Source organism: Notechis scutatus, chromosome 3, assembly GCF_049901735.1.
Source record: "Notechis scutatus isolate UNSWTSFEM ecotype Mainland chromosome 3, rNotScu1.2, whole genome shotgun sequence".
NCBI lineage: Eukaryota > Metazoa > Chordata > Lepidosauria > Squamata > Elapidae > Notechis > Notechis scutatus.
The window spans coordinates 12184535-12211419 of NC_142011.1; the positions used below are offsets into that span (position 1 = coordinate 12184535).

General features: G+C 41.0%; 1 protein-coding gene across 3 annotated transcripts in view; it reads right to left on the reverse strand.

Moving 5' to 3' along the window:
* Nucleotides 1-26885, reverse strand: part of CDH4 (cadherin 4) — a 1066699-nt gene that overhangs the window by 166900 nt on the left and 872914 nt on the right. For all 3 annotated transcript variants that reach the window (XM_087959221.1, XM_087959220.1, XM_087959222.1), the window contains one exon: nucleotides 9114-9258. In XM_087959221.1, the coding sequence (XP_087815347.1) occupies nucleotides 9114-9258 (145 nt within the window). The remainder of the gene's footprint in view (nucleotides 1-9113; nucleotides 9259-26885) is intronic.

A 26885-nucleotide genomic window follows, 5' to 3' on the forward strand; every position in this document is an offset into this window, starting at 1 on the left:
CTATAAATCGGGCCTTAATTTCACTTTTCATTACAGTACAATGATTCGATTAGCCACACTTCCACCTCATTCCCAAAGTCTACAGTTGGGTGTCCCAGTGGGAGGCTTCAAAGAGATTGAGATGATAGTCACAACTGTGAAACGTCTGTCCCCCTTTTTTACATGCACATGTAAATAAAGGGGACTTGGATTTGTTTGCAGTTTCCACAGTAGAGGGATCATAACCATTTAAATTTGATAAATAAATAAATAACCAAACCTTATTAAATATTCTCTGAGAGTCCAACATTCAGTGAGCATTTTATTGCTGTTGAATCATCCCCATTTTAAGATCGTAGGTAAGTAACTTTCCACCATTTAAAATAATTCCCTGCTTGTTTACCAAAAGAGGGCTTTTTCATGCTCTGTATGAACTGGAATAAGCAGTACTTCTAACTTTCCCCCCCAATTGTTTTATACTTTGCAAATCTTGAGGATAGGTAAAGGTTCCCCTCGCACATACATGCTAGTCGTTTCCAGCTCCAGGGGGCAGTGCTCTGTTACAAAGCCGAAGAGCCAGCGCTGTCCAAATACGTCTCCGTGGTCATGTGGCCGGCATGACTAATGCCGAAGGCACACAGAATGCTGTTACCTTCCCACCAAAGTGGTCCCTGTTTTTCTACTTGCATTTTGACATGCTCTCGAACTGGCAGAAGCTGGGACAAGTAACGGGAGTTCACTCCATTATGCGGCGCTAGGCATTCAAACCAGAGGTGGTATTCAACCGGTTCGCACCTATTCGGGAGAACTGGTAGCGGTAATTTGGCGTGGGTCGCAGAACTGGTAGCGACCCCTGGCTGGCTACACCCCCAAACCAGGTCGTCTGGTCACCTGGTCGCCCGCTTGTCCCAGTCGCTTTCCTAGCTTTCCCTACCACGTGGTGGCCATGGCGCAGCTCAGGCGGATGTCCCAGAGCTGTTGCACATGCGCAGTGCGTGTGCAGCTGCTACACATGCAGTACGCATGTGCAACAGCCCCGGGACATCCGCCTGCCTGCCTGCCCTCCCGGAGCACATTTTCTGCCTTCTCCCGGCTGACGCGCCTCTTCCAGCCCAGCCCGGCCTGGCCAGCCAGCAGGTGTGTAGGCGGATGTCCCTGGGCTTCTCGCTGTCTTTGTCCCGATATGCCTGCAGCAGCCCCTCGGGCCGGCTTAGCAGGGAGCCACCGTTCCCAGGCTTCTACTCTCCCGTGCTTGGTCAACGCCTCTCCACCTTGCCTGAAGCAGCTGGTCCTCCTGCCCCTCACACTCCCCTCCCTTGCTTGGCCTGACAAGATAAGGGTGACAATCTTTCTCTCTGTGTGTCTCCCTCAAAGCCATGGCTGGGCTTTCTTTGGTGTTCTTTCCTATTTTCATTTCTTCTTTTTGGAATCCAGACTGGCTGAACAAGGGTCGCCAGCCATGCTGGAAGCATCTCTTCGGGCGACCCATCTCCCCCTCCCCTCCTCTTGCAACTGGCAGCCATGGCAGGGCGGGAGGATGGTGTGCGCACCGAGGAGGAGGAGGAGGAGGAGGAGGAGGAGGGGGTCACCCGAAGGGATGCTTCCAGCACAGCTGGCGATCCTTGTTCAGCCAGTCTTGATTCCAAAAAGAAGAAATGAAAATAGCCAAGCTCAGCTTTGAGGGAGAGACACACACACAGAGAGAGAGAGAAAGAGAGTGGGGGAGAGAGAGGGGAAGATAGGGAAGAGCGCTTGGTCAGCCGTGGCTTTGAGAGAGAGGGAAAGAGAGAAAAAGAGGGAATGAGAGAGGAAGAGAGAAGGGTCTTCTAGTTCAACCCTCTGCTCAGGCAGGAAAACTGAGGATGCCAAGCCTGAGTGGAGGGCCAGGCAAAGGTGTCAGAATAATCTTTGAAGGTACCCTATACCAGGGGTCTCCAACCTTAGCATCTTTAAGACTTCTGGACTTCAACTCCCAGAATTCCTCCCAGAATTTTGGGAGTTGAAGTCTACAAGTCTTAAAGTTGCCAAGGTTGCCTGCCCTATACCATTTCAGAGAAATGGCTGTCCAGTCTCTTCTTGAAAGCCTCCAGTGTTGGAGCATCCAGAACTTCTGGAGACAAGCAGTTCCACCGGTTAATTGTTCTCACTGCTATGAAATTTCTCCTTAGTTTTAGGTTGCTGCTTTTTTGTTCAGTTTAGATCCATGGCTTCTTGTTTTCTGCTGCTTTGGAAAATCCATTGCCCCCCACTCCTTTGTGGCAACCCCTCAAAACCCTGTTTTGTGACCTGCCTATCACACTCTTGGACAAAGCATGTGAGCCATTTCCTCCTTTCAGTGGTCCATAAAAGTACATCTATAGTATGTGGATGCAGATAATAAAGTCGAAAAAAGGTGAAATTTTTTACAGAACTATAGATACATTGAGGCTGGGGGTAACAAGGAGTGGCTGGGAGGGGAAGGACTGGGTGAAACGCCCCTTGACATGAGTGATGTCAGGTTGGCCACGCCCACCCAGTCACATGACCACCAAGCCATGCCCACCCAGTCACATGACCACCAAGCCACACCCACCAAATAAGCCACGCCCACAGAACCGGTAGTAAAAATTTCTGAATTCCACCACTGATTCAAACCGCTGAACTGCCGACCTTTCTGATCGACAAGATCAGCATCTTAGCCACTGAGTTACCACATCCCCTATCTTGAGGATAGAGGGGTTGTCAAAAAATGTCAAAATGGTAGTGAATGTATTCCTCAACCTATAACCGTTCATTTAGTGGCTGTTCAAAGTTACAACAGTACTGAAAAAAGCAACTTATGACTGTTTTTCAGAGTTATGACCTTTCCAGCATGTGATCAAAATTCAAATGCTTGGCGATTGGTTCACATTTATGACAGTTGCTGTGTGCCAAGGCTATTGTGAGCCCCTTTTGTGGCCTTCTGATAAGCAACGTCAATATGCCAGATTCTCTTAACAACTGGGTTACTCACTTATCAACTGCAGTGAACAACAGAGGCAAGAAAGGTCATTAAATGGGGCAAAATTCACTTAACAAATGTCTTGGATACCAACACAAATGTTGAGCGCAATTGTGGTCGTAAATTGAGGACTACCTGTAGTCCAAGTTCCATCTTTCTTTGTGTATTATGGAGTCTGTGTAAAAAAAAAGCAGAGTAGCTTCGATCACTTGGTTATAGCTGCCATATTGACTTTTTTGACTCCCTGTGGATTCTCAGGGCTTGATGAGATTCCACCGGAAAGTTCCTAACATCAGCAGTCAAAAGGCACGATAGGGCGATACTGCCTTTTCTTTTCTCAATAGATTTTTTTCCCCTTGGGAATGAAATGTGATGAAAACAAAGGAATAGAATAAGATTAGAACGTTACATATAGTGGGGGTTGTGCCATTTGATTCCTCTGAAAATTTCAGAAATGAAGTAGGCCTCGCCTGGAGAACAGACTGATCGCAATGAGATTGATGGGGAAGCAATGCGCCAGATTCTGGCTCTGCATAAAATTCAGCGTGTAGATAATTCCACATTCTATTAGAACGGACAAGTACAATATTTTATCCCGGAGGTATTATTTTATTTTATAATAAAGAACACCACGGTTTATCATATCATGATTATTTTGAAAATGAATGTGAACAGAGTTGGTTTCAGGGAAATCTTAAATAAATGCAACATTGATAGGTTTGAATGTTATATAGTTCAGGTTTGCTCAGTTCTTAAAATTCTGCATTGGATCAAAATGGATACACAATATATAATAATTTGGCATGATTTTACATGCTGAGCCTTAAACCAGATGGTATTATGAAAGACTGTTTGGGCATATTTCACTATGAAAATATTTGTCATCTCCTCCTCCTCCTCCTCCTCCTCCTCCTCCATTTTCTTTGATATCATTATGTTGTCAAAAGGACACGTAGTCCTCAACTTATGGCCACAACTGAGCCCAACATTTCTCTTGTTAAGTAAGACAGGTGTTAAGTGAGTTTTGCTCCATTTTACTTGCCACGGTTGCTAAGTAAATCACTGCAGTTGTTAAGTTAGCCACACGGTTCTTAAGTGAATCTGGCTTCCCCATTGAATTTGCTTGTCAGACAGTCATAAAAGAGGATCATATGACCCCAGGACACTGCAACCGACATAGGCTGCAAAAGTCAGGTTTGCATGGAATCAGTGAGATATTCAGAAAGAGATGGGTGAAAAGTTTAAAAAAGAAATAAAAGGTAATATATGAGCTGATATGATCATGTTGGAAAGAAAGCTTATTTACAATAATAAATATGAACCAGTTGCCAGGCATCTGAATTTTGATCACATCTTCGCAGGAATGTTGCAACCGTCGTTAAGTGTGAAAAATGGTCATAATGTACCTTACTCCAAAGCATTAAAGAGGTTTGGCTGCTAGAAAAGCTGTTCTCAGTTAGGACCAATCTTCTCTTCTCCTGAGAATGCTAGCAAAGCACAGCATCGTTGGATGTACATGTGTGTGAAAGCAGAAGGAGACAGTTCAAAGCAGCTGCATGAGTTTCTAAACAATGCAGCTCAGAGGTGGTAATTCAGCAGGTTCTGACCAGTTCTGGAGAACCGGTAGCAGAAATTTTGAGCAGTTCAGAGAACTGGCAAATCCCACCTCTGACTGGCCCCGCCCCCATCTATTCTCTGCCTCCCGAGTCCCAGCTGATTGGCTGGGTCTTCTTGTGTTGCCCTGCACAGGAGAACAGAGCTGGAAAGCAGGTTAGTGGGGCAGGGAGGGAATGGGGATTTTGCAGTATCCTTCCCCTGCCACGCCCACCAAGCCACGCCACGCCACGCCCACCAAGCCACGCCCACAGAACCGGTAGTAAAAAATTTTGAATCCCACTGCTGATGCAGCTGCTTTAATATTTTGAGGAGAGGGTGCTCTGTGTATGCCACTGTGCTGTGGCAAATGTCTCTTTTATAACTTCTACTTAACTATCAGAGAAGCATCTGTAGTAAGTGATGGCTAAGCTTTTTGGCACCAAGTGCCAAAGCCCGCACGCTGCATCCTCAAAATGCAACACGTGTGTGTCCCCCATGTATGCACCCCGCTTCCCATGTGCATGCGTGTGCACCCCTGTGCTCCGTGCATATGCAACTCCCATGCATGTGCCCTGCCCCTGCATGCATGACCCCTGCAATGTGCCCCACCCCCCGGTGCATGCACAGCAGAGACCTAAAGATCAGCTGGTTGGCAGGAGGTGCTCGCACGCATGCGCGGAGGAGCTGAGCTGGGGCGATGGCTGGGGTGCTCACAGAGAGGGCTCTGCATGCCACCTCTGGCATGCGTGCCATAGGTTTGCCATCACGGGTCTATAGAGATCCTCAGCCATCCAGGTCAAGGTTGTCCCAAAAGCGCTTTGTCAAAGGCTAGTGGACTTCCTTTGTTTTTCTTTGAAAATGTGTCACTTCTCAGACAAGAAGCTTCTTCAGTTCTGACTGAACGGCTGACTGAATCTTTCTATCCTCCACCATTCAATCAGAACTGAAGAAGCTGCTTGGAAGAGAAGCAAAACGTCTTTGAGAAAAAACAAAGAAAACCCACTTGCCTTTTGACAAAGCATCTTTGGGATATCAGAGAAACATTTGCAATAGCAATTCCACAAACTTAACTTCATCTGGCATTCTTATTTGAAAAAAGCCTAAACTCAGCTGGGTTTGCTTCTGAAAAAAAAACAAGGAAGGAACACAAGACCCCAAGAATATACAAGTATATTCTTGGCTGCAGCTGACCACAGCTGTCTAACATGATGTACATCATTTCACACGCGGGTGGGCAGCTTTTCCTTACTCAGTGTATCACTGAAAGAACAAAGTAGTCTAATACTTTTAGTGTATCAGTGGGTATCACAATGTGTTGATTAAAATGCAGGACATGGATTAGTGGGTTTAAATTGAAGAGAGGCAGATTATGATTGAATGCTCGAAAAAAAAATCATGTTAAATGCAAGAGATGCTTACAGAGAGGAACCAATAACAAAGCCAGGTGGTACCTTCCCCTTGGTTGGAGGTGATCAAACTGCCCCGAAGAAGAGAGGGTCAAATTATTCTCCAAAACACTGCAGGACAGGACAATGGTTGGAAACTAATCAAGAAACAATGGTTGGACACTAATCAAGAAACAATGGATGGAAACTAATCAAGAAACAATAGATGGAAACTCATCAAGGAGAGAAGCAACCTGGAATTAAAGAGAAACTTTCTAATAGTGAGGACAATTAACCAGTGAAACAGCTTGCCTTTAGAAATCGTGGGCACTCCATCACTGGAGGTTTTTAAGAAGAAACTGGACAGTCACTTGTCTGAAATGGGATAGGTTCTCCTGCTTGAGCAGGTGGCTGGACTAGAAGACCTCCAAGGTCCCTTCCAGCTCATTCATTCTAAGCTGGGTAGTCATCTATTCTGGATATTTCAATTTGGATTCCATCTGGGGTTGGATACAATAGCCTCAATGGCCCCTCCTTCCCTCTCTAACATTTTACTTTCTCTCTGGCACTTTGCAAACTTGAGAAGTGTGATGGAGAAGGAGTAGGGGCTAATTCCTGCAAGAGTACAGGTAGTCCACGACTTATGACCACAGTTGGCCCCAAAATTTCTGCTGCTAAGCGAGACAGTTGTGAAGTGAATTTTTGCTCCATTTTATGACCTTTCTTGCCCTAGTTGCTAAGGAGATCACTGAAGTTGTTAAGTTAGTAAATGAATCTGGCTTCTCCATTGACTGTCAGAAGTTCGCAAAAGGGGATCACATGACCCCAGGACACTGCTACCGTCATAAATATGAGCCAGTTGCCAAGCATCTGGATTTTGATCATGTGATCACGGGGATGCTGCAATGGTGGTCAGTGTGAAAAATGGTCATAAATTACTTTTTTTCAGTGCTGTTGTAACTTTGAATGGTCACTAAAATGAAAGGTTGTAAGTCAAGGACTACTTGCATTGATTACCAGTTTGCATCTGGGTTCAATTCAAGGTGTCACTTATTACTTTCAAAGACCTATCTGGCATGGATATCTTCCTTCCTTCCTTCCTTCCTTCCTTCCTTCCTTCCTTCCTTCCTTCCTTCCTTCCTTCCATTCATTCATTCATTCATTCATTCATTCCTATATGAGAAGCCACTTAGCCCCAATAGGACTAACCCACTCCATTCACTCCAGGGAAAGGGACCTGCTGCAGATACCAATGGCCAAGAAATTCCAGTGGATGGGGTATATGGAGAAAAGCTTTTTCCACTGTGACCATGGCCCTGTGGAACATTCTAGAACTGGAAGTGAGAACTTCTCTGATTCTTCTGGCCTTCTTGAAGGGTATTGTAAAAAGTTAGCACCCACCCTTCTCCTGGAAGAATGAAATATTCTAGGAAATACTAAAAAGGCTGAATATTATACCTGTCTGGATGAGAAAAGGAGAAACATGCTCTTGGAAAGCAGCCCTCACCTTTATCAATAGCCCCAGAAAGACTGGGCCATCCTATCTACAAGACAAAAGACCTTCACCCTCAGGACATAATAGGATTAGCCCTCTACCTACCTCACCACATGGCATCTGGGAAGATTACATCACCCAGCAAGATTCAACCAAGCCTGGGACTCAAGACAACCTACAAAATTACCCCTGCATGGCCCCATGGGAGTCTAACAACCAATTAGAATACAGGAACAGGAAGCAAGTTCAAAGCCCAAGAGTGGGTACTATAAATACATCTCAATCTCCACTCCATGTGGTCAGCTACCCAGGACTTCAAACCATATGGTCCTGACCACCATTAAACCAACTTTCCAATCAGCCTCCCTGTTTCCAGTGTCTTTCTTCCCACTTGGAACTGAACCCAGATGGACATTTCTTCCAACAGTATCAAAGTATAGTTTTCCTGCTTGACTTGCAGCCCTGAGGGGGGCGCTGTCCACTGGAGGTGGGCTGGTGGCAGTAAGAAGAACATCTCACCCCCCATATAGCATTTAAATTTTTAATTTTCTATATTTTTACTCTTTGTAAGCTTCTAAGAGTCACCTTATCGGTGAGAGGGGCAGTGTATAAATGCAATGAATAAACAAACAAACATATGGATCACAGTTTCCCAGGAAGAGTCCATACAATCTAGAGAGAAGTCAAAAGTAAGGGACTGCCTAGTCCTTTAACTGGATGGGAAATGGAGGAAGAGGTTCAGGGTAAAATCTCCCAGGGTGTATCAATTAGATTAGAAAGTTATAGCTTTAGTCTGGAAAGATTCTGTCTATTAGGATGTCTAATTTTTAATTAACAAATGAAAAAAAACTGAGGAGTTCTTCACACTCTCTGGCTGTTTTCTTGCAGATGTTTCATTACCCAAACTAGGTGACCTCATCACTGCAAGTAAAAAACTGGACTTGATTTTGCTGTGTTGTCTTTGGGTTTGAACCTGACACAGGCTTGCATCCCTGATGGCCTAAACTGGATGCTCCTAGCCACTCAGATAGGACAAGACTGCACAATACTGAAGAAATCAACCCTCATCCTTCCATATTGCCTTCTATGGACATCAAGTAAAAATATTTGATTCCTCTTTTCCATGGCAGGATCCAACCTGGATCAGTCACTCGGACCAGAGGTTTTGTCTTCCAAGCTTTTGGACTCATGCTGGAGCCCATCTTCAGGGAGCTTCCCTCTAGCCGAAAGTGTGCTTTTTCTGTGTGGTATTGATATGGTGCCTATTGTATGTGGCTTTTTAGAAGTTGGTTGGGGTGTGTTGATGGCTGGCTTCATTGAAGTCATTGGCTGTCATTTGCTTGTGCTGCCCAGCCCTCACCTTCTAAGTACTCCCATTGACTAACAAGGAACCTCTTTCCCAGGCTGCAATCACTTTCCTGGCTGTTTTTGTGCCTGCTCGTCCAACAATCTTAGTAGCTGCAAAATTGAATGTATAAGGTCTTCTCCATTCTCTGATCTAACAGGAGCAACAGTGATATAGGCTAAAAGTGTATTTTCCCTCTGCTATGGAATTTCAAACTTCATCTTGTTTCCCTAATATTTTAAACTAAGACAATCCAGATTTCTTAAATAACGAATCAAGAGACCAAGCTAAGTCTATTATCTAAAAATAGTTTTATGAGACATTAAGGCATACCTGGTTTAGATCCTTCATCAACAGATCCGTTATAGACTTGGTTTATGAATTCTGGCCTGTTGTCATTCATGTCGATCACATAAATGTAGAGATCAATTGGATTCTCCACTTTGTTTCCATTCATATCTACGGCATGTGCTTTAAGCTGTTAAAAGAAAATAAAGAAACAGAGAGGTCACCATTTTATGGAATTCAACATCTGAATGAGTATTTGAAAAACAACCACACCCAATTGTTTTAACACTCTAAACCTTTGCAAACTTTTATATACTTTTTAAAAGCTTTCTTTCTTTCTTATATTGAAATTTACCCTGTTAATTTTGGTAAGCACAAACGAGAGAAGATATGAGGCTTAATGATGTGCCATCAAATCGGTGTCAATGTTTAGTGACCCCATAGCTGGTTTAATGGGCTTTGTATCATTTTGTTGACAAGTATGAGCTGAGAACACAGATAAACCTCCAAGTGGCCTCAAGGACCCTCTAAAAGGATGCAAATGACTAGCTGTCTGCAAGGAGTATAAATCCTTCCATTCCCCACCATCCAGTCAGAACTGAAGAAGCTTCATGGATGTAAAGAGAAACATCTTCAAAGAAAAACCAGAGAGCCAGTTGCCTCTTTAAAAACCACCTTTGGGACAACCATGACCTGGATGACTAAGAATCTCCATAGATATCAAGATGAAGATGCAGACATTGGCACTGTGTGCAAATTTCAACAACATGATGGGGAAAAGTGACTGTACTTTGATAGATTTATTTCAAACTCTAGCTTATCTTTATTATTGTACAATGATTAATATCATCATTATGTTAATATCCTCATCTAACCATACTTTTGTGGGCAGGAGACGGTTGCAGAGAGCAGAGTTTCAGTGTCAGCTTTGGAAACCTTATTCAATGCTGCCATATAACTTGAGAAACCGGGAGGGGAATGATTTCAATCGGGTAGTAGACAAAATAAAATTCTTTTCTTAGTTCAAGGTTATGAAGTGTGGCGCAGCAGAGAAAATGGATCTTACACTGAGACAGATCATGATTGGTCCCTGGGATGTGATGATGGGAGAAAAGGGGATGGATTGTCGTTTGGGACATTGTGGGAAACTTTTAGTTTCGAGATTTTGCAGATGTGCCAGGTGCTATTCTAATAAAGGTACTTTTGAGATGACGCTTGTCTTGAAGTTACTGATTGGAATGGAGGTTTGCTGGAATGCTAACACTCAGGGTTTGATGATTATTTTGAGGGAGAACATTTGAACTGGTCAAAATCAAAGACCAGGGGTTTCTTACAAAGGAGAATATTTTGTAGCTCAGGATTGAAATGAGGGTCCTTGGTGCTCTCTGAGCTTTCTTGTTTTCTTGCAAGACTAGCACTGATGATGTTACCTAGTTAGGGTAATGAAACGTCTGCAAGAAAACAAGCTCAGAGAGCACCTGGGATCCCTCCCAACAGGTGTTTCTTCTCTGATTGGGATCATTTGGATCAGGGAATTCACCATTCTCCTGGTTACTGGAAAAGGTGTAGACAGAAACTTGTTTCTATTGAAGCTTAATCGAGAAACTATAAAGTCAGTCAAGAAGATGGAAAAAATTGCTGCAACTCCCCCCCCCCCTCACTCAGTTATCAATACAAATATCAAGAAGATAATATTGCCTTGGAAATGCCATCTGCTTCTTTCTAAGTTTCCATGGTTTCTTATTCTTCTATTTGTATACTGTATCCGAAGCTACTTCCAGGTTGTAATTTCTGTTGTTATTCACACGGATGCTAATTGACGTCAAACACATTATTACAATTACAAAGCTCATCAATCTGTCGCAAATAAATAATGCTATGAACAAATGGACAATCCTTTTTAGTTTCTATCTAGTTTGAAGCATTGTAAGATCTACTTTCGGACAAAGAATCTTGAGCCTCAGCAGCAAAAAATATTTATCTATTTAATATACCAAATTTGCAGATGATACTAAACTGGCAGGAATAGCTAACACCCTAGATTGATAGGCTCAAGATCCCGATGGAGTTTGACAGACTTGATTACTGGACCCTATCTAACAAAATGAAATTCAATGTAGAGAAAAGTAAAGTCTTACACTTAGGCAATAAAAACCGAAAGTACACATATAGACTGGGTGAAACCAGGCTCAATAGCAATAACTGTGAGAGGGATCTTGGAGTCTTAGTGGACAACCAATTAAATATAAGATAAGAGTGTGGGGTGGCAGCCAAAAAATCCAGTGCATTAACGAAGGTGCATTAACAGTGATGAGCTAACCTAGGGAGGTATTAACTTTTGATTAGGGGACTGGAGGCTAAAACATACGATGAACTGGGCATGGCTAGTCTAGTGAAGAGAAGGACCAGGGGAAACATGATAGCAATACTCCAGGATTTCAGGGGATGCCATAGAGAGGAGGGGGGTCAAGCTGTTTTCCAAAGCACCTGAAGGTCAGACAAGGAATAATGGATGGAAACTGAACAAGGAGAGATCCAACCTAGAAATAAGGAGAAATTTTCTGATAGTGAGAACAATCAACCAATGAAACAGAGGTTGCCTTCAGAAGTTGTAGGAGCTTCATCACTGGAAGCTTTCAAGAAGAGACTGGACTGTCATCTGTCAAGATGGTGTAGGGTCTGCTTGGGCGGGGGTTGGACTAGATGACCTACATAGTCCCTGCCAACTGTGTTAATCTGTTAAATTATTTGCAGAAGCCTGCTTATCCTTGCCCTAAATCTAAAGTCTCTGGGCAACATATTTTTCAACAGAAAGAAAATTCCATAAAAGAGTTGCATTAGAACAATATCACAAACCAATCAATCAACCAACCAGTTGCAAACACAAAGATGAAACCCTAAATAAAACCAAGTATGAGTGAAATGTCCCCTCTGGTAAGGATATAATAGCCTTCTTCATGGAAGCATCTGGCTGACAGCTGCAGGAAGCAAGGTAATTATTAATTTATTCACATTCTACATTTATTCAATAGTAATTTATATAGCACTTTTATGTAGCACCTGTATTCAAGTAAGGACAGTTCTTAGAGCCCAAGGCCACAGCTGACATATCTGGGGTATGGAGGAAATGATGTAAACAGCTATAGGGTTTCATTAAAAAATGTGAGAGACACAAGAATTCTTATGCTTGTATTGAGTTTTGGGATATTATTGTACCCTAGAACTATTATTAAGTGTTATACCTGATGATTCTTGACAAATGTATCTTTTCTTTTATGTACACTGAAAGCATTTGCACCAAAGACAAATTCCTTATGTATCCAATCACACTTGGCCAATAAAGAATTCTATTCTGTTCTATTCTATTCTATTCTATTCTATTCTATTCTATTCTATTCTATTCTACAGGTATTCTATTTTCTATTCTATTTTCTATTCTATATTGTATTCTATTCTATTTTCTATTCTATTCTATATGCTATTCTATATTCTATTCTATTCTATTTTCTATTCTATTCTATTTTCTATTCTATTCTATCTTATTCTATTCTATTCTATTTTCTGTTCTATTTTCTATTCTATTTTCTATTCCATTCTATTCTATTTAGTTGACCTTATTGTCACTGCACCTCGTAAAATGAAATCAAATACCATCTTCAGTGCACATCATGACCATGAAAATAAACACAAACACACATCCTTCACCCTTCACATATTGAACAGGAAACCCCCGACACCACACCAACACTGCACTATATAGCAGAATTCAAAAGAGCTACTGCCCTGGGATAGAAGCTGTTTTCAGCCTATTTGTCCTTGTTTTTATTATTATTATTCTGTACCGTCTGCCAGATGGTAATGGTTCAAAAAAAGGGTGCCCAGGATGAGATGGATCTTTGAGAATGTTTTGAACTTTCTTATGGCAGAGGGAGCTATAAAGCTCTTCCGAAGAGGGGAGAGGGCAACCAATGATCCTCTGGGCAATGACGTTAACCCTCTGGAGTGCTGTCCTATCTGCCACTGTGCAATTGGCAAACCATACAGAGGTGCAGTAAGTTAAAATAGTCTCTATGGTGCAGTGGTTGAAGGTCACCAGCAGTTTTTCATTCAGTTGTTGTTTTCTGAGAAGTCTCAGGTAGTATAATCTCTGCTGGGCCCTTTTGACCAGGGCTGCAATGTGGACACCCCAGGTCAGGTCGTCTTTTAGGGTAACACCCAGAAACTTAAAACTGGCCGCTTGCTCCATTCTATTCTATTCTATTCTATTCTATTCTATTCTATTCTATTCTATTCTATTCTATTCTATTCTATCCTATCCTATCCTATCCTATCCTATCCTGTCACACTTATCTTCGGTCTTCCATTATAGCTTATTCTGATCCCCAGCCTCAAATGGCAGAAAACGCCCATTACAGGCAGACCTCAACTTACAACCACAATTGAGCTCAACATTTATGTTGCAAAGTGAAACAGTTGTGAAGTGAGTTTTGCCCATCTTACGAGCTTTTTCACCACAGTGAATCGCAGCAGTTGTTAGCCATGTGGTTGTTAAGTGAATCAGGCTTCCCCATTGACCTCGCTTCTCAGAAGGTCGTAAAAGGTGACTGTGTGAGCTCGAGGCACCGCAACCATCATAAGTATGAATCAGTTGCCAAGCGCCTGAATTTTGATCACAAAACCCTGGGGATGCTGCGAGGATTGCAAGTGTGAAAAATGGCCATGTCATTTTTTTCAGTGCTGTTGTCTTCAAATGGACACTAAACAAACTGTTGTAAGTGGAGGACCAGCTGTAGATATCTGCAATGATAGTTGGAAGGGCCAGAAGGCAACTGAGTGACCATGGGACCATGACCGATCAATCCAGCTTTCCATAATGAGGAACATCATCTTAATATCTTATTTTAGTTTTCTGTTTTTTTTTAAGCTTCTCAGATTTTGGACAGACAACTCAAGGGGGTCTACTCCAGGGGTGGGATTCAAATTTTTTAACAACTGGTTTTGTGGGCGTGGCTAAGTTGGTGGGCATGGCTTGGTGGTCATGATATTGGTTGGGCGTGGCCAACTCAATATCACTCACATCGTGGCACGCATCTCCTTGCCTGGCCTCTTATGACTGTGGGGATGCTGCAACAGTCGTAAGTGTGAAAAATGGTCATAAGTCACTTTTTTCAGTGCCATTGTAACTTTGAATGGTCACTCCACACAAGCAAAGTACCAGCAAAGGAGGGGAAAAAACTCCAGAGAAGTTCCTGAGACAGGAAGTCTAGTCATGCCAAGAATGTAATAAGGGTTAATGGAGAGGCAGTTTCTGTAAGCAACTGCAGAATGTTTCCTTCCTGCCTTCCTTACAGGATTAGGCCAGTAATTTCTTCTAACAACTGGTTCTCCGAACTGCTTAGTATGTTAACAACCGGTTCTAGCAAATAGATGCAAACTGGTAGAATCCCACCCCTGGTCTACTCAGACATAGGCAGAGTTCCTTAAAGCTTGAGCAGACCTGCGTGGCGAAGGGGTTGATGGGTAAGTGCAGACAGAGGTGGCATTCAGCAGGTTCTGACCAGTTCTGGAGAACTGGTAGCAGAAATTTTGAGTAGTTCGGAGAACCGGCAAATACCACTTGCAGTGTTCCAGCAACCCTCCATTCCAACCAATAACTCCGAGACAGACATCTCTCAAAGGTTCCTTTATTTGGCTAGTAACTGGCACATCTGTGGAATCCCAAATCTGAAAGTTTCAGGCTTCCTTTCAAAAATCAAAACTACAAATCCATCCCCCCTTAGCCATCACATGGTCCAATCACCATCCGTCCTAAAATAAGATTCCCCTTTCATTATGCGCCACACTCAGTGACCTTGAACCAGCAGAAGAATTTTATTTTGTCTAACTAGATATGCTCAAATGAATTCCTCCCTCCCACTTTCTAAGGGTCAATTGTGGCAGCGTGGGAGCATCAAATTTCAATATGGCTTCCAAAGCTGACAGCCACCTCTGACTGACCCCACCCCCATCTATTCTCTGCCTTCCGAGTCGCAGCTGATCGGCTGGGTCTTCTTTTGTTGCCCAGCATAGGAGAGCGGAGTTGGAAAGCAGGTTAGTGGGGTGGGGTGGGAATGGAGATTTTACAGTATCCTTCCCCTGCCACGTCCACCAAGCCGCGCCCACAGAACAGTAAAACATTTTGAATCCCACCAGTGGTTGCAGATGGCTGCAGATGGGCACATCTCCCAAATCCCAGAGCTACACAGCCCGGCTGGTCTGCTGATTGGTTGCTTTAACTTCCTGTTCTGTGGTTTGCTGTTTGAGTGCCCGCTAGTCAGAATGTCACATTTGCAGAAATATCAAGGAAACACTTATGTAACCTTCCTGGAATGACAGACACATATGTTCCCTGACATGCAAATACCAGAAAATTCTGCTTGACCATTTCCTCTGGTTCTCACAACCTCACCAAAATTAAGATATGTGGACTTCAATAATTCTTAAAGCTGCTAAGATTGAAAAGCTCTAATCTAAAAACCAATCAAACCCGTTTCTATGATTGCACCAGAGTGTTGGCTGTTTTAAAAGTTCCCTTTTCATTTTGTTTGGTAACTAAAAGAGACTTCTTGATTCCATTGTGTAAAGCTGTCCAGGTTCCAAGGAAAGGCAAAAATTTAGTGAAGCAAAACTATCTTTTCCAAAAGACATGGGTTTTTCTCTTCTTCAACAAAGCTTTAAAAAAATGGAAACACTTATCACTTCTACTCTTCATAATCTTTTCAACCCAATTTATCAGAGGGAGCCTTTAGGATGGCAGTGCTATAATTCTTTGCATCCTACCTGGACCCTTTTATAAATTGGCGTTACTTCCGGTTCTTAAATACAGAGGCTGGGTTTTTTTTGTAAAGCTGCAAATTTTAGGTAATAGTTGGCCATTTCATTTCTGCACTGCTTAATAATTCTCCTGAATGCCACTAATTTTCCATGACTCATTATTTTTTAAAAATGTCATCCTTTGTCACCTCTATTTGACACACTTCTTCTAAAGCATCACCTGGAAAAAAAAAAAAGTGGTTTCATTTGCATATTTCTCCAGCATTTCCTAATGTAGAAACAAATGGAAACACTTAACTGTATTTGCTGCAATTTTCTTTTTTTCTTTTTCTCTTTCTTTCCACTTTGGTATTTAATGGCCCAGCCTACCTGGGCAGGCATTCCTTTTCTGGTGTAGTATTATTATTATTGTTGTTTGTTTGTTATTATTGCATCTAACAGTTTAATCCTAGAATTCTTTGTCTTCAAGCTGCAAATCCCATGAATTGTGTAACTTTTCCATTCCTTTTTCTTTTTTTATGCCTTTGCAATAGAACAGCTCTCTGAAAGATTATGGGAATTGCTTCAATATACCCTGAGGGCAACATGTGAAGAAATCTACACTAAAATAAGAACAGAGTCAAGAACATTTCTAGTTGGTGTCAGGGCATAGTATAGAAATAATGTACTTGATTTCTCATTGGTTTTGATACCAGGGATCATGATATCTTTCTGGACTGATTTTGTAGATTAGGAATGGGAGTCCAAAAAGCAATAGGACTTTCTTGGTTTTTTTCCTTGAAAACATTTCGCTTCTCATTTGAGAAACTTCCTCAGTTCTGGTTTTTTTTTCCCCCCTTGAAAACATTTTGTTTCTTATCTAAGAAGCTTCTTCAGTTCTGAAGAACAAAAATGAGGGAGCTTTTTGGATGAGAAGCAAAAGGGTTTCAAGGGAAAACAAAAAACAAAAAAGTCTAGTTGCCTTTTGGAAAAACACCTTTGGGACAACCATGACCTAGGTCAAGGGTCTTCAAACTTGGCAAGTTTAAGACTTGTGGACTTCAACTCCCTGATAAATGATTGAGAATCTTCATAGACAATCAAAAATGGGAGGCACAGTGTTGCAGTAGTTCTCATGTTGATAGAGAGCACTTGGCCATTGGCATGTATTTACGATGGTTGCAGCACTCCAGGGTCATGTGACTGCCATTTGTAAACCTCCCCAGCTATCTTCTAACAAGTAAAATCAATGAGGAAGTTGCATTCACTTAATGATCAGATCATTCACTTGGCAACTGCAGTAATTCACTTAGCAACCATGGCAAAAAAGGTTGTAAAACTGGGTAAGACTCACTTAAAAATTGCCTTGCTTAGCAATAAAAATTCTTGTCCCAATTGTGATGGTAACTTGAGGACTATTCATATTCCTTCTCTTGGAGTAGATAAAACCGTCTTATCCCAATGTTCTACTACAAGGACATTTTAATGCAAGGAGATCTCTATGTTTTAGACCTAGTCCAGTGGTGGCTAACTTTTTTGGGCTCCTGTGCCAGAAATTGTGCGTGCGCTTGCATGCTCGCACTCGTGTGCCAGCACCCAGAAGGCAGTGCACACCCTCCCACATCCCCTATGCATGCGAATTCATTGTGTGAAGGGTGAAGGATGTGTGTTTGTGTTTATTTTCATGATTATGGTCATAATGTGCACTGAAGATGGTGTTTGATTTTGTTGTACGAGGTGCAATGACAATAAAGTAAACTAAACTAAACTAATCCCCACCCACCCACCCCCGCACCCCCACTGCCCTCTTACCTGCACTGCGCCTCACAGCTGATTTTCGGCCAGTTTGAGGCCTTTTTCAGCCTCCCTGAGGAAGGTTTCTGGAGGCTTTGCAAGCCAAAAACTAGCCCTGTTTTGTCACTTCTGGTATTTTTGGAAAAACAGGAAGTGATGAAACGGGGCTAGTTTTCGGCCTGCAAAGCCTGCAAAGCCTGCAGAAGCCTTCCTCAAGCATTTGGGAGGCCAAAAAAAGGCCTCAAACCGACCAAAATCAGCTGTGAGGCATGCACATGCCCAGTGAGGTAAGTTTGCCTGCAGCGCGCGTGCCGGCACAAATACCTCTGCATGCCACCATATGTGTGCCATAGGTTCACCATCACAGACCTAGTCTGTAAGAAGAACAGTCTTTGCAGAACTAAAGCACCAGTTCCTGTTCTTCTTAAAGATGCTTTTTTCTATGATTCTTGAACTCAATAGTCTATATGCTACAGAAGAACATGTGTGTCTGTCTTGACTTTAAATGGTTTCTTGAGCTATTAATTCTCCCTTTAGCAATAGCTGTTCTCCATTTTGTTGAAACACAGTGTGTAAACCTGGAACGTACAAGCCACACTGTTGTTGCTCCTATATGTCTAGGATCTGTAAGCTAGTCGGTCTGATCTGGAATTCACAAAGATTGCATTCCTGAAGCATTTTGGCTAACTTCCAAATCTATTTGGGTGTAATTTGCCCTTGCCAAATCATGTTTTAGAATAGAATGAGCTGGAAGGGACCTTGGAGGTCTTCTAGTCCAGCCCACTGCTCAAGCAGAAGAACTTATATCATTTTAGATAAGCGACTGTCTAGACTCTTCTTTAAACCATCCAGTGATGGAGAGCCCACCATTTCTGGAGGCAAGCTGTTCCACTGGTTAATTATCCTCACTGTTTGGAAGTTTCTCCTTAATTCCAGGTTGCTTCTCTCTTTGATTAGTTTCCAACCATTATTTCTTGTCCTGCCCCCTGGTGCTTTGGAGAATAACTTGACCCCCTCTTCTTTATGGCAGCCTCTCAAATACGGGAACACTGCTATCATGTCACCCCTAATCAGTTTTTATACAAATTCTCCATTAAAACAGATATGATGCCAGTGCTTCTTGCTATGCATTATTGCAGCAAGTTGAATCATTTCACAAGATGCTTGTTCACTGAACTGCTTTAGCTTAAGTGCAAACTGTGATCAAATATCTCTCTGTGTGTGTCTGTGTGCATGTGCGTATGTGTGTATAGGTTATATATAGGCTATATAGTATGTATCTACTACATACTGTATATATCTACTATATATATGTTTCTAGGTTCTATCATATCTCAAGACTTAATATGGACATCTAACATAAAAAACATCATCAAAAAAGCACAACAAAGAATGTTCTTTCTGCACCAACTCATGAAGCTCAAACTGCCCAAGGAGCTGCTGATCCAGTTCTACAGAGGAATTATTGAGTTTGTCATCTGCACCTCTATAACTGTCTGGTTTGGCTCTGCAACCCAACAAGACAGGCACAGACTTCAGAAAGTAATTAGGATGGTAGCAAAAACAATTACTACCAACCTGCCTTCCATCAAGGACCTGTATACTGCACGAGTCAAAAAAAAGGGCTGTGAAAATATTTACAGACCCCTCACACCCCAGACATAAACTGTTTCAACTCCTTCCCTCAAAACAACGCTATAGGTCACTGCACACCAGAACAAGGAAAGTTTTTCCCTGAAGCCCATCACTCTGCTAAACAACTAATTCTCATAACACTGTCAAATTATTTACTAAGACTGTATTACTACTATTCTTCTCATCCTTCCCATTACCTATCTCCTCTCACTTATGACTATAACCTTGTTGCTTGTATCTTTATGGTTTATATTGTTTTATTTAGTTTTTTGGTATGATTTGATTGCTTATTTAGTATCCTATGATTATGACTAAGTGTTGTATCTTATGATTCTTGATGAATGTATTTTATTTTTTCTTTATGTACACTGAGAGCATAAGCACCAAAGACAAATTCCTTGTGTGTCCAATCACACTTGGCCAATAAAGAATTCTATTCTATTCTATTCTATTCTATTCTATTCTATTCTATTCTATTCTATTCTATTCTATTCTACTCTACTCTACTCTACTCTACTCTACTCTACTCTACTCTACTCTATTCTATTCTATTCTATTCTATTCTATTCTATTCTATTCTATTCTATCCCATATCGTATATATCTACTGTGGACTGTACAAACTGTATTTACTGTATTTACAGGGCAAAGAAACAGCTTAACTTCTGGAGATTTCAAACAAAAGCTATCAAATATAATTAGAACTTTGGCTTGAGAAGGAGTGAAGCAAAAACAAATCTGAAAAAAAAAACGAGGTCTCTGCTTTGTTCTCTACTTCATCTCAGAACAGAGGCATTTTCCAAGCAGAAGACAGAGGGTGAAGAAATCATTTCTTCATTGTTTGAAGATAATAACTCTAATTCCAGGTACAAATTACTTTTCTCTCCCAAGCTAATCTGACCTTTGACATGATCAGATAAGCTGCCTTGAATACAATGGGGGATTTCTCTCAGATACAATTGAAAACAGTAAATAAACAGACTTGAAATACACATATCACCATTCACATGTCATGATTTAATTACGAAAATGTAGTAATAAAGGTTGAGATTAAAATAATGCTTGGCTTTAAAAACTCATTAAAAAGTGACATAAGTGATGAGATAGGATAACTAGCTAGCTTAGACAGACAGATAGATAGATAGATAAATAGATAGATAGATAGATAGATAGATAGATAGATAGATGAAGCTTGATAGATTTTTAGAGATATAGAGATAGGGAGATGATAGCTGGATAGATATATAGAGAAATATGATTAGATAGATGATAGATAGATGAAAGATAGATAGATAGATAGATAGATAGATAGATAGATAGATAGGTAGATAGATAGATAGATAGATAGATAGATAGATAGATAGATAGATAGATAGATAGATATAGATATATAAAGATGGATAGATGGACAGAGATATAGAGATAGATAAAAATAGAGTTATAGAGATGAGAGCTGGATAGATATATAGAGAAATATGATAAATTAGATAGATGATATAGAGAAAAATAATAGATTAGATAGATGATAGATAGACAGATACAGATGAATAGATAAAGAAGGATAGATGGATAGAGATACAGAGATAGATGATAGCTAGATAAATATATAGAGAAATATGATAGATTAGATAGATGATATAGAAATTATAGATTAGATAGATGATAGACAGACAGACAGATAGACAGACGAATGGACAGACAGACAGACAGACAGACAGATCCTCCTTCTATCTACTGTAGTTAAATTAAAAGTTTGTTTCTGGCATAACCATTTACTTTGAAAAAATAAGGAAATAGGATAACGAAGAGATATATAGCTGTAAGATCAGAAGGGAGGTGCCTAAAAGCAGAAATCTGGTCCTGTTTATTATGATTAGCTGTCTATCCTGCCTTTATTCTGCATCAGGCATTATACTTAATGCTCCCACCTATTTTCCCATAGTGAAAACTCTCTGAAGCAGGATGGGAATAAGAGACACTTAAGTCACTTTGCCTGGTTTCAGGTCTAAAGAAGAACCGGAACTGATAATATCCCACTTTCTACTTCAGGACTTTAACCATTACATCAAACTGCCTCTCACAAAAAGCTCCTTTTCACAAGCTGCATTATTAAGTCATATTTTTTTTGTCCCATCGTTTCTTTCAGGGATATTTTCTAAAAGGTCTGTCATCTGTTGTTTATGCTGGCAACTTCTTCTTAACATGTGAGTCTTTTGAGGGATGGCCAGGGAAAAAAGATATCGTGTTTCTCCAAAAAGAAGGCCAGGCCTTATTTTCTTCTGACCCCTGAAAAAACGGCTAGGCCTTTTTTGGGGGGGAGGGTTCTAATCAGAGGTGGTATTCAGCAGGTTCTGGCCAGTTCTGGAGAACCGGTAGTGGAAATTTTGAGCAGTTCAGAGAACCGGCAAATGCCCCCTCTGACTGGCCCTGCCCCCATCTATTCTCTGCCTCCCGAGTCCCAGCTGATTGGCTGTGTCTTCTTTCGTTGCCCTGCACAGGAGAATGGAGCTGGAAAGCAGGTTAGTGGGATGGGGAGGGCATGGGATTTTGCAGTAACCTTCCCCCAGGACTGGGGAGGGAATGGAGATTTTGCAGTATCCTTCCCCTACCACGCCCACTAAGCCACGCCCACAGAACCAGTAGTCAAAAAATTCAAATCCTACCACTGGTTCTTATTATTGACTCACCTCGCGGTGGTGGCACCAACAGCCCCTCCCAGCAGGAGCTCACTGGTAGCCCACTTTTTCTGTGGCTGCTTGCCGCCACCTGCACTTGGCCACTCAGATCCGCCACTTGGATCCGGAGCTCTGTCATCGGCTGCAGATGCCTTCTGGTGAAACGGAGGCTGGGGTGAAGTGTGCGATTGGCGAAAAGCGGCCACAGAAGAAGGCAAGGCAGGTATTGGGGTGTGCAAGGCCTAGTAAGTAGGGCAGCTCAAATACCCCCCCAATCCCCACCCTAGTTTATTTTTTACCTGTGTGCCTCATCCCACCCCATACACCCCGGGGTGGGCGGGGTCTTAATTAGGGCTAATTTTGTGAGTGGGGCTTAATTTGATCACATGAGCTCAAAAACGTGATAGGGCTTCTTTTCAAGGTGGCTTGTCTTTTTGGAGAAACACGATAGTGTCATGACATTAAGGGAGGGGGAGGGAGAAAAATTCTTGCAGAATAAGTGTAAAAGTGTTTTGTGAAAAGTACAAGATTAGGAAGATAAGAGTGTGTGTGTGTGTGGGGGGGAATGGGAGTGGGAATATGGGAGACATGGCACCCAGGAATATGTAGGCCTCCCTTTACTCTGCCAGCAAAACTGAACTCAACATCCCTAAATATTGTTCTCTGTTATGTGAATTTATCTGAGATGAAACTATTTTTTTTTTAACCAAGATCTATACTAAGACATGTTTTATGTATTTTTTTTAAAACAGAGAAAGCTGGAAGCCAATAAACCATAACTGAGGCTGTAATCCATGCTGTGCAAAAACCTGTTTTGACGGGACTTATAAATCATATTTTACAAATTTCCTGCAATTTCATTTTACATTCTTAGTCATCAAAGGTGAGTTAGGACAAGCAACAATATTATCCTTGATTCAGCCTTTTAGCCCAGACTGAAAACTGATTTGGGACATCCTGGATGGGAATCAGTTGTGAATGCCCTTGCTAGGTGGTGTATCCAACTTCTTCATAGGTACACATGGTACCTAACATCGTAGGTACATCTTCTTGCCTTGTTGATAGTCGACAACATGAGCATTTGTGCATAAGAAATAAATACTCTGTGGATTTTGCAGTGAACTGAAGACAGATTAAAAAAAGAATAAATGATGAAGAATGTTTTATTTATAACTACTCTGGAATGTGGGTAAGGATCTGTAGGTCTTGTGCAGCATTTAAATGCAAGTATACACCAAATAAAAATATGAAACATGAAAAGGAGGAAATTTGTGCTTTTAAAAAATCTAGAATGTATTGTTTCTATTAATTGTGGAAGGCAATTACTTGATGTGCAAAAGCAGCAATTTCATTGCATGGATTTTTAAAAAAATTATAATTTCTTAGGAATGTGTGGTTTATAATGTAGCTTGGATGTTTAGTGAATACCTTTCTCTAGTTATTGTCCTACGACAAGAAGGGTTTATTTAGAAAAAAACAAATGCAGATAGTTATTAGTGGAAGCTGAGTATCTTCTAGATCAACCATCGGTCTGACTCTGTAAAGCTGTTCTTAATTACAAGTCGATGGCCTTGGGAGTTAATTAAGTCCAGAGTCTATGAGCTTGTCTACGAGATTAATTAAAATCCATAAACTACAATACTTTTTCTGAAGTCAAGAAGGCAAAGAAGATTAAAAAGGAAATCCTTGCACATTTGAACTTCATTTTCGCTATTTAGAAGTGTACAGTGCCTACTAAGGGGCGATCACGCTTCATCAATGGACTGGAAAAGTGGTCAATTAATGAGTCTGTATTTTGGGACTTGACTTTGATGTTTTGAATAGTGGAGGTCCATAAGCAGAAAAGGGGTCAACAGAAATAGTACATTTTGTCAATGTTCCAACTAACCAACTCCAAACCAATAAACTCTGAGACAAACATTTCCTCAAAGTTCAATTTCATTAGAATCTGAGAGTTCTGGGTTTTCCTTCCCAAAAGAAAATCAAAGATCCATCCCCTGCATCCATCAATCCATCACATTACCCAATCAAATCTTCATCCCAACTGGAGACATCCCTCAGTCACTCCCCTCCAGATGCAGGGCAACATGTCCTTGACTCTCTGAGAAAGAATGTTGTTGTGTCTAATTCCCCCTCTGAAATTTCCAGGCACTGAATGTGGCAGCCTTGAAGCTTCCAAGTAAAAAATGCTTTCCAAGGCTGACACATTCGCTGATAAAAATTGCATCCGTTAGAGAAGCTTAGTCTGGTATAAATACAAGTGACCCTAATGGCAATTTGTTCACAACTCATGCTATTCTGAGTTACTTCTTAGACTAAATAATTAGAGGAAATGATTTCTTTTTCCCTTATCAAAGAAATATGTAGCATAATAATGGAGGCATATGGGACAAAGTTGCCCATGCAGGAACTTGTCATGGGATAGGTGAGACCTATTATTGGCAGGGCTATCAATTCAAGGTCAGTATTATCAAAAACAATTGTTTTGTAAAGGAAGGAGGAAAATTCAAGAATAATCTTGGAACCTAAACAAATACAGGTAAGTCCTTGACTAACGACTACAACTGAGCCCATAATTTCAACTGCTCAACAAGGCAGTTTTTATGTGAATTTTGCCCTATTCTACAACAATTTTTTTTGCCACAATTATTAAGTGAATCATTGCAGTTGTTTAGTGAATCATGCATTCGTTAAAAGAGTACGGATTTCCTCCTTGATTTTGCTTGTCGGAAGCCAGCTGGGAAGGTCATGGGACAGCAATAGCACTTAGACTTATATACCGCAGTGCTTTTACAGCCCTCTCTATGTGGTTTACAGAGTCAGCCTATTGCCCCCCTCAACAATCTGAGTCCTCATTTTACCCACCTCAGAAGGATGGAAGGCGGAGTCAACCTGGAGCCTGGTGGGATTCAAACTGCAGGCAGCCAGCAGAAATAGCCTGCAGTATGGCACTTTAACCACCGCCATCGATCATGTGATTCTGGAACAGTGCAACCGTCATAAATACATGCCAGTTACCAAGGGCCTAAATTTTGACCACGTGACTATGGGGAGGCTGCAAGTGTGAAAAACAGTCAAAAGTATTTTTTTCAGTACCCTTGTAACTTCGAATGGTCACTAAATGAATGGTTGTAAGTCGAGGACTACCTGTCTGTAGATTTTAGCTTTGTTGAATATATGTCTTTATCTAGCTCATTGCTGTGTGACATCTTCCTAGTAAGTCTTTTGTAGTGTCTTTTTTTAATCCACTGTATTCTCAGCTTTTTTTTTTAATCCACTGTATTCTCATTGTATAATGAGTGCCATACTTCATTATACTTATCAATTCAAAGTTTATGTCTATTGGTAAGCCACACATAGGGACGCGGTGGCTCAGTGGCTAAGACACTGAGCTTGTCGATCAGAAAGGTCGGCAGTTCCGCGGTTCGAATCCCTAGCACCACAGAACAGAGTGAGCTCCCATTACTTGTCCCAGCTTCTGCCAACTTAGAAAAAGTTCGAAAGCATGTAAAAAATGCAAGTAGAAAAATAGGGACCACTTTGGTGGTAGGGTAACAGTGTTCCATGAGCCTTCCGTGTTTAGTCATGCCAGCCACATGACCACAGAGACGTCTTCGGACAGCACTGGCTCTTCAGCTTTGTAATGGAGATGAGCACCGCCCCCTAGAGCCAGAAATGACAAGCACTTATGTGCGTGGGGAACCTTTACCTAAGCTACATATAGGTGATAAGTGCAATCAGATCTTAAATCCATTGAGTAAAATGAGCCATACATTTATTTTTCCAATGCTTAGTATATCAATCTTTTGGCCATAGTAATGGCATGGAAAATCCATTTAGGTTGTCTAGTTGTCAAATTCTATGTACCGGGTATGTAGTGCCGAAGAATATTATCCTCTCAAAATTTGTCACACAGTTATATTTATATAATCCATTACAGTACTTTCTCTCAAAACTCGGTAAGGATAGGGCATTGTAAAAAATAGGTGGTTTTCAGAAGCTTTATCCTTATTATATCTCCACCAAAATCCTGTTTTTGACAGCATTTTCTAGACAGACGTAATGAAGATCAATAAAAGATAATTGTATAAATGTATTGGAATTATATATGTTTTGAATAATATTTGCTTTGGCTAGAATATATAGATTTGTAACTGCTATTGTAATAATTATATATCATAATTTTGTATTTTTTTAAAACTATTTTATTGTAGCACTTTTTATGTGGTTTTTTTTTCTTAATGGTAATAGTACCATTATTACTATTACTATAAAAATATATCACTATCACTATTTGTACGTCAATGAAGACTCAATCTTCTAGGCCAAAGGAGTCTAAAGGTCGAATTGTGGCAACTGGACCAAACTTTGTTAATCTGAGATTTTTCATTGCTCTCAGATTAACAAAGTTTGTTCCAGTTGCCATGATTCAACCTTTAGACACTATCACTATTATTTTTGTGTTTTTGTGATAATAAAAAGAAATAAAAATAGATAAAATCAAAAAGTCTGTTTTAGTGAACAGAGTAGTGTCCCTGGAGATGAGATTTCCAAATATTCCTGGGAAATATTTGACAGACAAAAATAATACTAATAAAAATATTTTATTAGTAATATTTAGGAATATTTGTAGCTCAGCGTTAATGTGAGGGGTCCTTGGTGCTCTCTGAGCTTGCTTGTTTTCTTGCAGACATTTTATTACCCAACTAGGCAACATCATCAGTGCTAGTCCTGATGATGTTACCTAGTTTGGGCAATGAAATGTTTGCCAGAAAAAAAGCAAGCTGAGACAGCACCAAAGACATAATTAATATAACTAAATATTGGACCCACTGGGTTTTTCCAATTTTATGATAGTGAGCATAACTCTCAGATGGGGAGGTCACATAGTTTGATTCTTTTAAACAGCCTCCAATCCCCTC